The sequence below is a fragment of the Brassica rapa genome, chromosome A08, assembly GCF_000309985.2.
Source record: "Brassica rapa cultivar Chiifu-401-42 chromosome A08, CAAS_Brap_v3.01, whole genome shotgun sequence".
Classification (NCBI taxonomy): Eukaryota; Viridiplantae; Streptophyta; class Magnoliopsida; order Brassicales; family Brassicaceae; genus Brassica; species Brassica rapa.
In genome coordinates, this window is record NC_024802.2 from 5,020,291 (window position 1) to 5,035,468 (window position 15,178).

At 39.8% G+C, this 15,178-nt stretch overlaps 2 protein-coding genes across 5 annotated transcripts in view; one reads left to right on the forward strand and one right to left on the reverse strand.

Annotated features, from left to right (window-relative positions):
* LOC103833097 overlaps positions 1-15,178 on the forward strand; it is a 1,138,500-nt gene that overhangs the window by 886,200 nt on the left and 237,122 nt on the right. The gene's annotated exons all lie outside the window — the stretch shown is intronic.
* On the reverse strand, positions 7,817-14,393 carry LOC103833284 (receptor-like protein 47). Its single transcript, XM_033276550.1, has 2 exons — positions 13,478-14,393; positions 7,817-13,391 (listed from the first exon to the last, which is right to left on the reverse strand). Exon 2 carries the CDS (start codon positions 10,509-10,511, stop codon positions 8,028-8,030), a length of 2,484 nt encoding a protein of 827 aa, XP_033132441.1. The 5' UTR covers positions 10,512-13,391; positions 13,478-14,393; the 3' UTR covers positions 7,817-8,027.

Consider the following 15,178-nt stretch of genomic DNA (forward strand, 5'->3'; position numbering starts at 1 on the left):
GAAGACTTGCAACAACGATTTTCATTAGGATTGCATTCATGAAGTGAATTGCAGAAAGAATCAGTTTAGATAAAGATATGATTAGGATGGTCAATCAAAGAATATACAGTCAAGCAAGGTTGAATCTTTGGAAATCAAATCGATCGATTTCCAATTTTACTGTGGTAAAGAGAAGATTGTGTTTCTATGACGAGGTGATTGAGAGATTAAATAAGAATTGCAAGATTAACATATGGATTCTCAAGGCAAGGGGTTTTGGAGATGTGATAGGAATGTTCTTCAATGTTTGAACCAAGTTCGGTAGGAAACAAGTAAAAGAGACAAGACTCGTCGGTGGGTTAGTTCAAAGACGTTTTATTAGATCAGTAAACAGTTTGATTACAAGTAAGAAAATAAGAGAAAGAGTAAGCCGGTGCTCGGAGAGCTCGGCCGGGAAATTTCAAGTTGGCAAGAAAGTAAAAGAGTAAAATCCTAGTTTCTAACCGCCAAGTAAGTGTGTGTGAAATGTTTGGATCCCTCTTCTCGTCACCCCTCCTTCTCCTTTTAAAATTGAGCTCCCTTCTCCCGTCTACCCTAGATCATCTCGTAGTAATGGGCTTTAGCTTTCCTCGGGCCTGATAAAATGCCAGCGTAATCAGCCTTACAGCTTAGTCGACGCCGGTAGTTCATGGAGCCGAGATAAGTGGTCAGGAGCCGAGATAAGTGGTCAGCCATAATCCATAAGCAGTTTCCTTAAGCATACGTCTTGGGCTGTCTTGCCAGGCCAAATCCTCTATCTTATGGGCCTTGTGGAGGGACACAATGCATCTCCTACAATAACCCCCCCCAGTTCACTTGAGAAGCATAGTCATTCTCAAATGAATTTGCGGGGTAAGGTTTATGAAGATAGATGATTTGGACAGAAAGTCGGATGAGAGCGGTTCTTCGTTTGTAGAGACAAAGACGTTCATCGGTTTCTCGACGTTGGTCAAAGAGTAAGACCATTCTGTCGTCCTCTCAGGTAGTCTTTGACTCAGGGACCGTGAAGTTCTCTTGAGACCTGGTTAGGCACTTGCACCGATGATTCGGGTTTGACTCAGTTTTGAGGTTGGTTTTGCAGAATAACCAGTTCGATTTCAACCGGTCCTCCTCCTGGTCTCTCTGAGAAGCCGAAACGTCGCGAGTAATGAGTGGGACTTTTGGAAGTTTCTAGGCCCAAAAGGCCTCATTAGACCTAATGTTGACATTTTTGGAGATTAGCGTCGTCTCTCTTATAAATAATCCACTCCGCCTCGTTTTCTCCATTCTTCTCCGCGTCTCAGGTTCTCTCTCTCTCTAGCTCTACTTCTAGGTTCTTTGCTTAAACCAGAACTAGGGTGTTAGATGATACAATATTGTTTGCTTCACTTAATGTAAATTCTTAGTTAGAATTGTTTGAGACAGATACAGAGTGAGAGGTGCTTCTATACACCGGATTGTTTGGAGGCTACGACCAGCTTTAGTCGACCGGTTGGGCCGTTGCTGGAGGATCGATAAATCATCTACGGGCGGTGTCCGAGCACTATCTCGAGTGGTTGTTTTTTTTTGTTCTGTTAGTGGGCAGCGAGTGCACATCTCGCTAGGACCATTGCTTGTTGCTTGGGTACTTTAGGTACCGTATTTGTCATGTGTTAGAATTAAAATATACTCGGGTCCATGGAGTTCGGGGTAGCATCCCATACCTCACTGAGCGACTCTCTTGTTGGACGAACTTGGTGCTACTGGACTTTTCTTTCGGATTTCATTGGGCTTGGGTGAGTGTAGTTAGGTTTATGGGTTTTATATTTCGAGATATTGTTGGTGGCCCGTCTTCTTCAGCGAGGAAGAGACGGGTGTCACATTGTTGTATGATGATGCGTCGAAAATGACACTCTGTCCTCTATATAGAAGGTGACGAGTGTCACAATTTTGGTATAAGAGCGGGGTTCCGTCCCGGTTCTGACCCGGGATGATGATTAGGGGATTCAATTTTTATTGGTTTTCAATGTTTAAAAAGAAAATATAATTTAGAAATTTTGTATGACATCATTCGTCCTTCAAATAACAGGGTCCCAACCAGATGTTCACCTGTTGGGCAATGTCTCAGTTTGTCAGATTGCTCAGGAGTTTATCAGTTTCTTCTGTCATTGTTCCAAGGTTATCCAAGAGTGGATACATGATGTTGTTGTCGCCACCCAACTTCAAGACGTCGCTCCACGAGTTTTGATACAGGAAATTATGCGGTATGAGATGTGAGCCATTAGTTGGCATGTGTTATATGTGTGTGTTAGTATATTCACTATTTTAGAGGTATGTTTAGTTTGTAAATATATGGGAATCTTTTGGATTGGGGGTGCAGAAGCTTGTGTTGTGTTGATATTGGAGTTACGCTTGGTTTTGTTTGCCAGTTTTTGGCATTGTTGATCGTTTCAGAGATGTGTCAGTTTGGACATATGGCATAGGAAGTGGGAGCTATTTGTTTGGATTCTCGTCAAAGATGGAGCTACGTTTTTACGATGTCATCCTTGGAATGGATTGGCTGTCACGACATTGAGTAGTGTTGGGTTGCCTGAGGGCAAGAGTTCATATTGCCGGAGCAGATGGAAGTTTTTATTGCGTGCATGCTACATGCTTATGAGTTATTGGATATAGGAGTAGTGGAATTTTTGGCGACCATTTCAATGGTTATGGATGATGGACAACATGAGTTGTAGGATCTTCCAATTACTGCAAATTATGAGGATGTATTTGTGGCCTTTGGAATGGCCATCACCAGACACAGGAGACGTTCTTACGATTGAGTTGGAACCAAGGACAGTACCGTTTTCAAGAGTTCTATACCAATTAGCGCCAGCAGAGATGGTCGAGCTGAAAGAGCATATGGAAGATTCATCAGACAAGAGTTTTATCAGAGCGAGTACTTCACTATGGGGAGCATTATTATTGTTTGTAAAGAAGAAAGATAGGATTTTCAGTCTTTGTATCAACTACATAGACTTGAGCATGGTAACCATCATATTGATGAGTTGTTGGATTAGATGGAGGGAGCTTCATAGTTCTCGAAGGTTGTCCAAGGGTCAAGACACCATCAGATTGCTATAGCTGAGGAGTACATACTGATTGCGAATTTCTGTATAGGGGATGGATATTATGAGTTGTAGTTATACCATTTGGCTAGACGAATGCACCGTTAGCATTCGTAAAGCATATGAATGATGTTTTCGTGAACACTTGGATAAGTGCACGATTGTATTCATCGATGACATCTTGATTTATTCTTGGAATTGAAAGGAGCAAGGTAAGCATTTGCGGATTGTGTTGGGACAGTTTTGAGAGCATCAGTTGTCCGCTAAGTTAAGGAAGTATAACTTCTGGCAGAGGAAAGGGTTGATTTTTGGGCAATGGGGTTTTGGAAGCAGAAGTTCGATGGATCCAGAGAAGAATAATACCATTTTGGAGAGGCCTACACCTAAGAGCGCTACTGCGATCCATAGTTTTTGGGTTAGCAGGGTACCACTGGAAGTTCATCAAGGGTTTTGCCAGTATAGTAATGTTGAGACGCGGTTTACATGCAAAAGTATAAGTGTGATTGGAAAAGTTTTTGTTCAAGGAGTTCATTGAATTGAAGCATAGCTGACAAAGACATCATTTTTGGTTCTACAAAGGACGAGGTTTATTAAGATGTGTCATATATTGGCTTGGATTATGGATTGATGTAGGAAGATCAGGTCATTGCTTATTCATCACGTCAGAGACGTTATAGTGGTATTTGTGTTATAGTTTTGGAGATCGTAATTGTATGAGAAGGAATTCCATATTCTATGGGATCATTAGAGTCTGATATTTATCTTCACTCAATAAAGATTTCACTTGGGCAGTGTAGATGAATCGAGTTGACAGAGACTACGGTTTGGATATCACTTATCATCTAGAATTAGCCAACCAGGTGGCAGATGCCTTAAGTAGGCACATGGTCGACGTATCGGGAACCAAAGAGGTTTATTAGTTTATTAGGACACTTGCTAGTCTCAGATTGTGTGTCATTACTGTCGAGGGAGAGACAGATGGCCTTGAGGCTTTGGAGCAGGCAGATTTGCTATGCAGGATACACCAAGCATAGGATAGGGTTATGGCTTAGGTTAAGCAGATCGAGATTGGGAGTATTTGATGTCATACAGTTTTGAGTAAGATGTACATGTACCTGTACCAAAACCGAGTTTGTGTGTTTGACGATAAGCTGTTGGAAAAGGGATCTTACAGCAAACACACCACTTGTATTTCTCTATCCACCCGAGAAAAAATAAGAGGTACAAGATAGGAAGTCCTACTATCATTGGCCTAGTATGATAAAGATTGTAGCTACACTGCGTCGTGGTGTCAGGCATGTCAGATAGTTATGTCTGAGGATCGGGTACCTATTAAGTTATTGTTGAGTTTTCTTTTGCAAGAGTGGAAATGAGGCATGGTGATTATGGATGTTATTGTTGGATTGTCGATCACCACATGTCGAAAAGATGCCACATGGGTAGCCATGGATAGATTTACCAAATCAGCTTAATTCCTAGTAATTGAGATGGCAGACCGAGCTGATCAGTTGACGCAGACTTATATTGGGGAGATTGTGAGGTTGCACGGAGTTACTATCAGCATTGTATCGGATCGAAATATGAGTTCACGTCTGCATTTTGGAGAGTCTTTCATGAGTACAATTATCATCAGTAGACAGATGGTCAACCATAGAGGACTATTCAGACTTTAGAGGATATGCTCAAAGATTATGTTTTACAGTGAAAATGAAGCTAGCAAAGCATCTGCCTCTAGCAGAGTTTCCTACCTTGACAGCTATCATTCATGTATTGAGATGGCACCATATGAGGTTCTTTATGGTAGGCCTTGTCGTATACCACTTTGTTGGACCAAAGTGGGGGAGTGACGTGAGATAGAATCATCAATGGTTCAAGAGACGGTAGAGCAAATTGACATGTTCAAATTTTGGCTTTAGGAAGCCCATGGCAGTTAGAGGAGTTATGCAGCTAAACGTCGTAAGGATTGGAGTTTCAGATAGGGGATCGAGTAAACCTGAAAATAAAGACATTTCAGGGAGGATCTAAGACTTGAAAGCTAAAGAAGCTTAAACTGAGGTTTATGAGACCATATTCTATTGTGGAGCGGATTGGAGCAGCTGTTTACAGATTTGATTCATCAGCAGAGTTATCAGACCTCTATGACGTGTTTCATGTGTCTATTTTGAGAAAGCTCGTAAGAGTGCCATATTTCATTTTGCATCAGCCGCCAAACGGCCTTGGTAAAAATTTGTTGTACCGTGTTAGCCTGTAGAGATTTTGGGTCATCAACTGAAAGCAGTTCAAGGAATGTCGACCGTGTTTGTCAGAGTTTGTTGTGAGAGAGAGATGGGAAGAGGAGACTCCACAGATCGAGCAGATTTATTATTCAGAGTTTTGTTTCGATGATATTGAACAGTCAGCTCAGATTTGAATTCAGGGATGAATTCTTTACTAGTGGGGAAGAATTATAACGACCCAAATTTTAGACTTGAAAATCTTGGCCCGTCAAGGCCCAAGCCTATTCTCGAAGGCCTGAGTATTTTCTATAAATACCCATTCCTCCAGCCCACCATCATCTTTGTTTTGTCCTCTTAGTTCCAAAAATAATAAATCAAAAAGACAGTATTAAGAAATAGGAATGTGGAGTTTTTGTAGAGACTGAGCCAACAGGACTCGCTGCGGGAGCCAAAGCAAGCCGAGACCACGTTAAGCTCATCACTGCCAATCCCAGCCCAAGAAACCGTCGGAAAACCGCCATGCAATTAAGCTTAGTTTCGTCCGTTTAGTAAATCGTCAATATCTGTCTAACCGTTGTGAATCTCGCATATGCACCAATGTGTTCCTCTCGATGAGACAAAGCCGTAGCCATCGACCACGCCTCAATCGGAGCTCAGACGAAGCCGCTAGGGCCTCCAGAAGTTTTCCCTCCACCCGTGCGTGAGCCACACAAGCTGCCGGACCATCACCTCGCCACCGCCGGACCACCGCCTTGCCGTTGCTGGACTGTCGTCAGCCGCCGCTCGCCACCGCCGGCCACCGCTTCGCCGCCATCAGACCACCGCCTCGCCGCCGCCGGTGACTCGTTGACCGGTCAAGTTGGTTTGGTTCGTTAATTTAATTTTGGTTAGTTTAAACCGGTCGGTAAAAAATTAATTGGAATCCAGTTATGTCAAACCAGTCGGTTTAAATCAATTCCAATGTGGTCAAAGGTTGACATTTGACCAGGCAGGTTGACTTTTAGACCAGACTTTCGTTTATCCGTTTTCAACCGTTCGAAAGGCGTTTCGCCCTGATTTCAGATTTGAAGTCTATTTGAGCAGCTGGAGTTCATAGACACCACTTTTCCATATTGCTAAGGTGAGAGCTATTCTCGAACTTCTCGTACACGACTTAGAATTTTGAACAAATATAGTTTAGTTTTTATATGTTCCGACTCTATGAATCGAGTATGTCTTGCGTCTTGATTGGAGTCATTGCGCGTTTAGTTATTTAGGTTCTTTGCTTAAACCGGAACTAGGATGTTACATTCAATATTGTTTGCTTCACTGTTGTAAATTCTTAGTTAGAATTATTTAAGACAAATACAGAGTGAGAGGTGCTTCTGTATGTTAGATTTTTTGGAGGTTACGGCCAGGTTTAGTCGACCGGTTGGGCCATAGTTGGAGGGTCGATAAATCATCTACGGGTGGTGTCCGAGCACTATCTCGAATGTTTTTTTTTTCTGGCCTGTTAGTGGGCAGCGAGTGCACACCTCGCTAGGACCATTGCTTGTTGCTTGGGTACTTTAGGTACCATGTTTGTCATGTATTAGAATAAAATTATATTTATTCAGAGTGATATGTCCGGATCCATGAATTTCGGGATAGCATCACATACAATGAGCGATTCCCCTGTTGCTCACCCCTCTCTCTTCTCTATTTCAAATGAGACAAACAATTATTTTATATTTGGATGGACTTGATTCTACTTGACTTTTCTTTTGAATTTTGTTTGGTTTTGGTTGAGTGTAGTTGAGTTTATAAACTTTTATATTTCGAGATATTGTTGGTGGCCCGTCTTCTTCAGCAAGGGAGAGACGAATGTCACATTGTTTTATGATGAAGCGTCGGGATGACCATATAGGAGGTGACAGGTGTCACATATTCTGGCTTTGAATTTGAGTTCCTTGTGGTACTGGACCTTCAAACCTGTTGTAGGGGAAATTCATCCACGCCAGAAAAGTGAGTTTCCCGAAATCCAGTGGCATTAATTCTCTTTCGTATGTTTGTTTCAGTTGTTCTCTAGCTGTCAACGCGTGGCTGAAGTATGTTATTGAATTCTTGTCCTGCATCAAAACGGCTCCTAAACTTAAACCTGAAGCATCCGACTGCACTACGAACACTGGTTGAAATCTGGTAAGGCCAATACTAGAGCACGGACCATAGCATATTTCTATTTTTCATAGGCTGTTTGTGACTCCATAGACCATGAGAACTGGTCTTTCTTCAAAAGATTGGTCAATGGCCCGGCAATGATTCCATAATTCTATATAAACCTTCGGTAATACCCCACCAGCCCTAAGAATCCTTTCAGTTGTTTAGTAGTTTAAGGTGTTGGCCAGAGTTAAACAGAAGCTCTCCTTTTCTCTTTTAAATGTTTGAATTAACTTCCAACGGCTTGCCATGTCATTGTTATCCCCAAGTCACTGGTTTTTCTTCTTGCGGTAATACGCATTCTGATATCTATCAGGTTGATTCGAAACAACATAAGAAATCTGAAAATGAAGAAACAATTGATTTATACCGACTTAAAACATGACTTGCATTACTGCAGGCCAGGTGTCCCTGCGACAAGACTTCAGAGACACAAACACATAAAGGGAAATAGAAAACTAAGCCCACCAAAGCACACAGATTCTCACAATAATAGTGGCAAAACAATACAACAAAAGAGTTACCATATTAATTTTAAAACGCATGAAGACGATTATAACATAGTAGATATCATCATGAACCAGCCATGTCTATATGAAGTAAGAATATGGCCGAGGGTGAATCCACAGAATACACCAGGTAGATAGGCTATTGCAGCAGCAGTCCAGCTCAACACTTGATCTTTTTCTTCATCTTCATCTTCATCTTCTTGCTCTTGATTTATTGCTCCTTCTCCTCCACCGCAAGTTTTTTGGAGAGGAACACCGCACAGCTCAGGATTCTCAGCGAATGAAGAAATATTCTGGCTTTGAATTTGAGTGCCTTGTGGTATTGGACCTTCAAGCCTGTTGTATGAGAAATTCATCCACGCCAGAAAAGTGAGTTTCGCGATCTCCGGTGGGATTTTACCTGATAATTGGTTTTGAGATAGATCCAATGACTGAAGACTTGTTATATTTGACAAAGAGGGTGGAATACGGCCTGTGAAAGCGTTGTTTGACATGTTGAGCACAATCAGTTCCTTCAGTAAACCGATGGATTCGGGAATGCCTCCTTCGAATCTGTTTCCAGAGATATCGATGGTTTTGTAGATTGTGAAACCACTCCCAACCAGCTTCATATTCGATCCCTTGTTTGTCAGAGCAACGGACGCCTGATAGTACGGCTTGCCAACTCCTGAAAACCTATACTGCGAATCACCTTCGAAGTATACAACCGGTAATGACATTGCGCCCCAACCAGCAAAGAAATCTGATTGCAAGACCCCAGTGAACCTATTTCTCGAAATGTCAAAGATTCGCAGCTTGGGGAGACTGAAAGAACTTATTGGTCCGTGGAATTCGTTAGAACGAAGGACAAGAATCTCTAGATTAGGCAACACTCTCAACCAGAATGGAAAGGTGTCGCTGATTCTGTTCTCTTCCACGTTCAGAAACTGGAGACGAGTGCAGTTAATCAGAGACTTGGGCAGTCCTCCTGATAACCTGTTGTAACCAAGATCAAGTGATATCAGCATATTACTGATAAAATCTTCAGGAAAAACACTAGAGATGCTGTTATTCCGAAGATGCAAGACCGAAAGATAAGTACTCAAACAAAGAGGGATGGAGCCACTAAAGTTGTTGTTGGATAAAACAAGTCTTTCGAGATAAACTAAGTCACATATCGTCCTTGGAATCTCTCCCGAAAATAGATTGTCAGAGCCAAATAAGTAGTTTGTAGAGTTCGGTAACAAAGGAAACGGTTCTCGGAAAGCGTTTGAGCTTATATCAAGCGTAACTACTCCCCCGGTTCTTTGAATAACGTCGGCAGATCCATCAAAACCGCTTACGTAGTTCTGAGAGATGTTAACATGCGGTATTTCCAATCTCCAAAACCACTCTGGTACTTTGCCTTCAATTTGATTGACAGAAATGTCTAATAACAGCAATCTGGTTTGGCTTTGTAGGAACTTGGGAAACTCAACGATATTACAGGATGATAAAAACAAGAAACCTAAATAGGGAAGACGGAGAGTTGAGCTGAACTTCAAATCATTCCCTGAAAGGTCTAGATAGCTAAGCGACTTAAGATGTGAGAGATAACTCAAGTCAACCATGATTCTTGTATTCATATAGTTGAGTTCAAGAGTTCGGAGCCCGGCAAGTTTTGACAAAGATCCTTGGATTGGCGCATCGAAATTGTTTTCTCCAAGAGACAAAACTTCAAGATTAGAAGGTGAAGAAATATTCTTAATCTCAATAGGACCACTGAAGCTGTTTCCTTCCAAATTAAGTTGAATCAAGGAAGGGATCATAAACAGAGGTGACGGTAAAGGTCCATAAAATAAATTTCCATTAATATCTAAATACTCCAGATTGGTGAGGCTACTCATGTTAGATGGGAGCATACCTTTGAACTTGTTGTAACTTAGGCTTATCTGAGTGAGCTCGCTTAGATTGAGTAGAACAGCAGGAAAGTTCCCACCAAGATTGTTATATCTTAGTTGCAACTCTGATAGTCGGTTTAGGTTGCCCATTGAATCTGGTAGCTCTCCAGAGAATTGATTAACAGAAAGATCAAGATCAGTGAGGTAAGAAAGATTTCCGAGCGAAGAAAGAATTTTTCCAAAGAAATTGCAGTAGCAAAGCTTCAAAACCCTTAAATATTTGAGGTTTCCAATGGAATCTGGTAGAATGCCCGGAAGATTGTTGGAGCTAAGATTAAGACTCTGAAGGTGTTGTAGTCTAAAAAGGCTACTATTAGATCTCAAAGGCCCGTTGAGGGAACTGCCCCACAGGTCCAACTCCACCACCGTACCTGTCTTAGAATCACATGAGATACCATCCCATGCACAACAATCAGTGTTGCTCCTCCACCTCTCTGTCTTCAAATCAGACTCCCACCAAGAGGAATCTAACTCTTGGACAGAGAATTCACTCTTGAACTCCCAAAGAGCATCTCTTTGGTCTGGAGGACACAAATGCTTAGCAGAAGAAGCGAAAACAAGTATTAAATCAGAAAGGGAGAACAGGAAACACAAGCTCCACATTATCATCTTCGTATCAAATGCAAGAATGCATTATATTTTTTCTCTTTGTTTTTTTTTCTACTCCTGTGAAAGAGTGATGCTTATGAATTATCTCTTACTACATTTATGGGAGAAAATAGAAAGCTTGACTCTTCAACAATCTCCTTTGAAAATAATTGGTGGATGGTCCACAAAGTCCTACAATCCAGATTTAGATATTAAACAACGTGGAGGATGAAAGGTTAGCCCACATTGTTTATTCTTTTTGGTATTTCGGGTATCGGGTTCGAGTTAGATGTTCTAGGTATTTCGGGTATCGAGTAATTTGAATAGAGGATTAGAGGATCCCGTTAATACATGACTTATTTTCGGTCGGATTCAGTTTGGGCAGTTTCGGGTTCGGTTCATATAGTAAAACTAGAACAGGAAAATACCCGGAAAATTTTAATTCTCATTTGGTTATGATTCTGGTTCGGTTATGTTGGGCAATTCAGATAATTCGGGTTAAATATTGGGCATTTGGGTAAATATAATTAACTAGGATGATTCGGACTAAAACTCTTGGATATTACTTTAGATACTTTCAGATACTTTCAGATACTTTCGATAGTTTAGATACTTTATAATAATTTTTTTCTTCAAATATTTTGTATGCTTTAATAGATTTTTAAATTATAAAATATATATTTCTTAAATGTATATATAATTAATTTTTTAATATATTCAGGTGGCCGTTTAATTTTTGATTTGGTTCTGGTTAGGTTCAATTATTTAAGATATAAAAATATAGGAACCATTAGAGTATTTGAGAGTTTATGTCTGGTTATGGTTTTAGTATTTCTGTTTGGGTTCTAGTTTTTGTCTTCGGTTTGGGATTTTTTTCCAAGACCTAGTTAAGCTCTTTGATTTAAACATAGAATAATAAAGGTATATTTTTCTCTTTGCTACAATGGGTAGGTCCAAAATACAAATCAAACTTTTTTTTGTGATTTTGGCAAAACATTCCTATTTTTTACGATTTTTGCGAAAAAACTCATTTTGAAGTTTTGGCGGAAAACCAAGGGAAATTTTTTATTTTTTACGATCTCGACAAAAGAATTTATAGAACGTTGATTTTGCGGTTTCGGTGAAAAAAATTGATTTGGCGAAAAAACTTAATTTTTTGTTTTAGCAGAAAACAATGTTTTGACGGTTCTAGTGGAAGACAATGTTTTGACGGTTCTAACGAAAATATTGATTTTGTGGTTTTAGCGAAAAAAACATGATTTTATGACTTTTGCTAGAAATTTATTTTACAGCTTTAGTAGAATTTTGCGAGTTTTGAGGAAAACTGATTTTACAATTTTGGTAAAAAAAAATATTTTTCGTTTTTGCAGGAGGTTTTAATTTTTGGTGAGAAAATTGAGATATCTGAAGTAGACTTAGTTAGACTTATTAGAAACATGGACGTAAAATTCAAACAAAGTACAAATATCATATACATGGACGGAGAATGAAGCTCCTATTTGGAATACTAGGTTGAGACATACATTTTGTGGAGGATGAGTTTGGTAAAAAAAAGATATGATAAAAGTATTAAATCATGCATAGTATGCAATAGTGATTATTGTATTACAGATAGTATAAAGTGGATTAATAAGTATATAAATCCAATAGACAAAAAGAAAGCATTGAATTATTATTCAGTATGCTACAATTAGGCCGTGCTCACTTACCGTACTGACCCTTTTGTATAAATATTTTGTGTGGGCTAAAAACATTTTATGGGCTCATCGCAGCTTGATTTTATTAATTTATTGGATATATTTTAAAATAGTGTAATTGAAGTGTCTATTAGGCCTGGGCGTTCGGGTACCCAATCGGGTTCGGATCGGGTATTTCGGGTTTCGGTTCTTTCGGGTTTCCAATACAAAGACTCATTCGAGTATATATAAATTACGGGTTGGGTTCGAGTCGGGTCCAACCGGGTTCGGGTAGGTTCGGTTCCGAGATTGAAGAACCGTAAAGTAACCAAATACTCATTGTACTTGAAATTATTGTGGTTACATTTACCCGAAGTAACCATTCGGTTCCAAATTGTAACCGAAATAACCAAACAAAAAAAAACTTAAAACGAATACTTGACCATAATACTTAACAAAAATCTCATTTCTCCATTGCTTTCATAGTTTAAATCACTTCAGTTCATTTTTCTTGTCTTGGTTGGATATCATGATCTGAAATAAAGTTATAAACAAGTAACTTAAAAACGAAAACATGAATATCAACCATGTCACCATTTCATACTCATCACATAAACACTTACTTTGAACTGTTTGCAGCTTTGAAGATGTTTATGGAGGTTAGATGTGCCAAAATTAGGCACACAAGCAAAAGTGTTGTTGCAATAGTGACATATACATTTGTTTTGGTTGTCTTCTGTTCTTGTGTAGTGCTCCCAAATAGCTGATCTACTCATCATCTTCTACTCTTGTTGGCTCTTGACTCTTATGAATAGAGAAAGATTACCACAGAGAGTTTGGAATATAAAGACTTCATCAGTTTCAAACTTTGAAAATTACAGTTTGAATTGTATAAATCGAGACTGAAGGAGTCAAAGGGGTTTGGAAATAACAATAATAATGGCAGAAACACATAGGTAGAGGTATAATTAAACTGAAAATTTCATTCCATATTTGAAAAAGGAACAAAACACACACCAATCCTTTTCTTAACCGCAATGCAAGTTTTCAAAACAACAAAGAACCAACAACAAACAACAACAAGAGACCAAACTAAAAAACAAACCGAGAACATCAAAATATTGCAAAGAAACGAACCAAGCACATCCGCAACTCAAAGCGCATCATCCACTTCTCCAAAGCTCCTCCTTGACTCATTCTTCTTGTGTTGGTTGAGAATCAAACTCTGAAACAAGTTATAAAGAAAAGCATTGTCAAGAAAATATTATATAAAAGTTATAAGTGATAACTGATTAGTTATAAGTGATATACCTCTCTTGAGCTTGTCTTCATACTCGAATTCACTTAGAATCTGTTCCATTGTCACCACTCTGCCTTCACTGCCACGCATGTCTGCCTTCATCCATTGCTCAGAACACATTAGAACTTCAATCATATAGTGAGTTAGGCAACTCCTATGAGGTTAATGATTCGGCCACTAGTGCTAAAGGCACTTTCAGAAGCAACAGAAGAGACTTGAATGGCAAGGACATCACGAGCAATCTCTGCAAGAATAGGAAACTTGGAGTAATGCACCTTCCACCAAGACAGAACATCAAACTCCACTCCAAGCATGGTTCTCGGATTGACAACACTCTCTTTCAGATAAGTTTCCAACTCATCTTGTGCTTCTCGAACTTCTATCAGCTCAACCAACTCCTCATACATGCAATCCATCCTCTCATACCCAAAATCATCAATCAAGTCGATCCTTTCATCTGTTGTCTGCTCCTGGCTACCAAATGATGCAGCTTGTGTCGGCTGAGATGCTTCAACGCCTAAACCAGGACCAAACCGAGCACTGTACTCTTTGAACAGATCGCAAAGGACAATCATGACAGACTGAGACATTTCTTTAGCATCCGTGGTATCTTTCCCGTAGAGTTTCTCAAAACACATCTTAGCAAACTGCATCTTCTTTCTAGGATCAAACACTGTTGCTACTATCAACATCTTGTTGATGTTCCTCATACCATCCCAATACTTATCGAATTTCTTAACCATCTCCTCAGCCTTAGCCTTCAACTCTAAGTCTAAACTATTAGTCAATCCTATCAGGTTCTTCTCTATTGTTACTATCTCACCGTAACACTTAAAAAAGTTCAGAGAAGTGGATGCTGATACAACCAAGGTAGAGTTGTAGAAGATAACGAGGAACCGGACTAACCTCTCAATCGCCTTCCAGTCTACCATCTCAGGAGGTCCAATGCGCTTGATTCCATTATCAAACTCCAAGAAGTAATCATTATATAGCCTGTCCTCTGCCTCCATCTTGTTGAATGCAACCCTGAACTCAAGAGCTTTTCACAACATCAAATAGGTAGAGTTCCATCGAGTCTTGCAATCTAAAGGCAAACTGCCTCTTGTTAACTTCCCTGAATCAACCCTCAGTTCAAACGATCTTAGCCTAGTAGTGTTTGATCTTACATAGCAAATAGCATTACGAATAGCAGAAACATTAACATCCACAGCAGCCAAACCATCTTTCACTATCAAGTTTATGATGTGTGCAGAACAACGCAAATGCATATAATCCCCAGAAAGCACCATTGCATCATTACCAAGCAAACCAAAACTAGTCTTAAACTTCCTAAGAGCCGATGAATTTGCAGTTGCGTTGTCAACAGTGATGCAGAAAATCTTTTCTGTACCCCAATCAGCTAAACATTCAAGTAGAACTGTTGAAATGGTCTGACCTTTGTGATCAGTGATGTACTTAAAGCCGAGGATCAGCTTCTTCAGTTTCCAAGATGCATCAATGAAATGAGCTGTGATCACCATATAACTAGCACCTATACGAAACCAAACAAACACAAGTTAGTCTTGAGCGAAACCAAACAAACACAAGTTAGCCGAGGATCAGCTTCTTAAGCTAAGGAAAACTAGCATCATTACCTGTAGCTTGAGCGACCCATATATCAGTTGTAAGAGACACTCTCTGTTTGTTAACTTTGAACCATTCCTTCAGTGCAG

Excerpts from the sequence above, each read along its gene's own strand:
- LOC103833284 (XM_033276550.1), bottom strand. The coding sequence starts at position 10,511 with ATGATAATGTGGAGCTTGTGTTTCCTGTTCTCCCTTTCTGATTTAATA.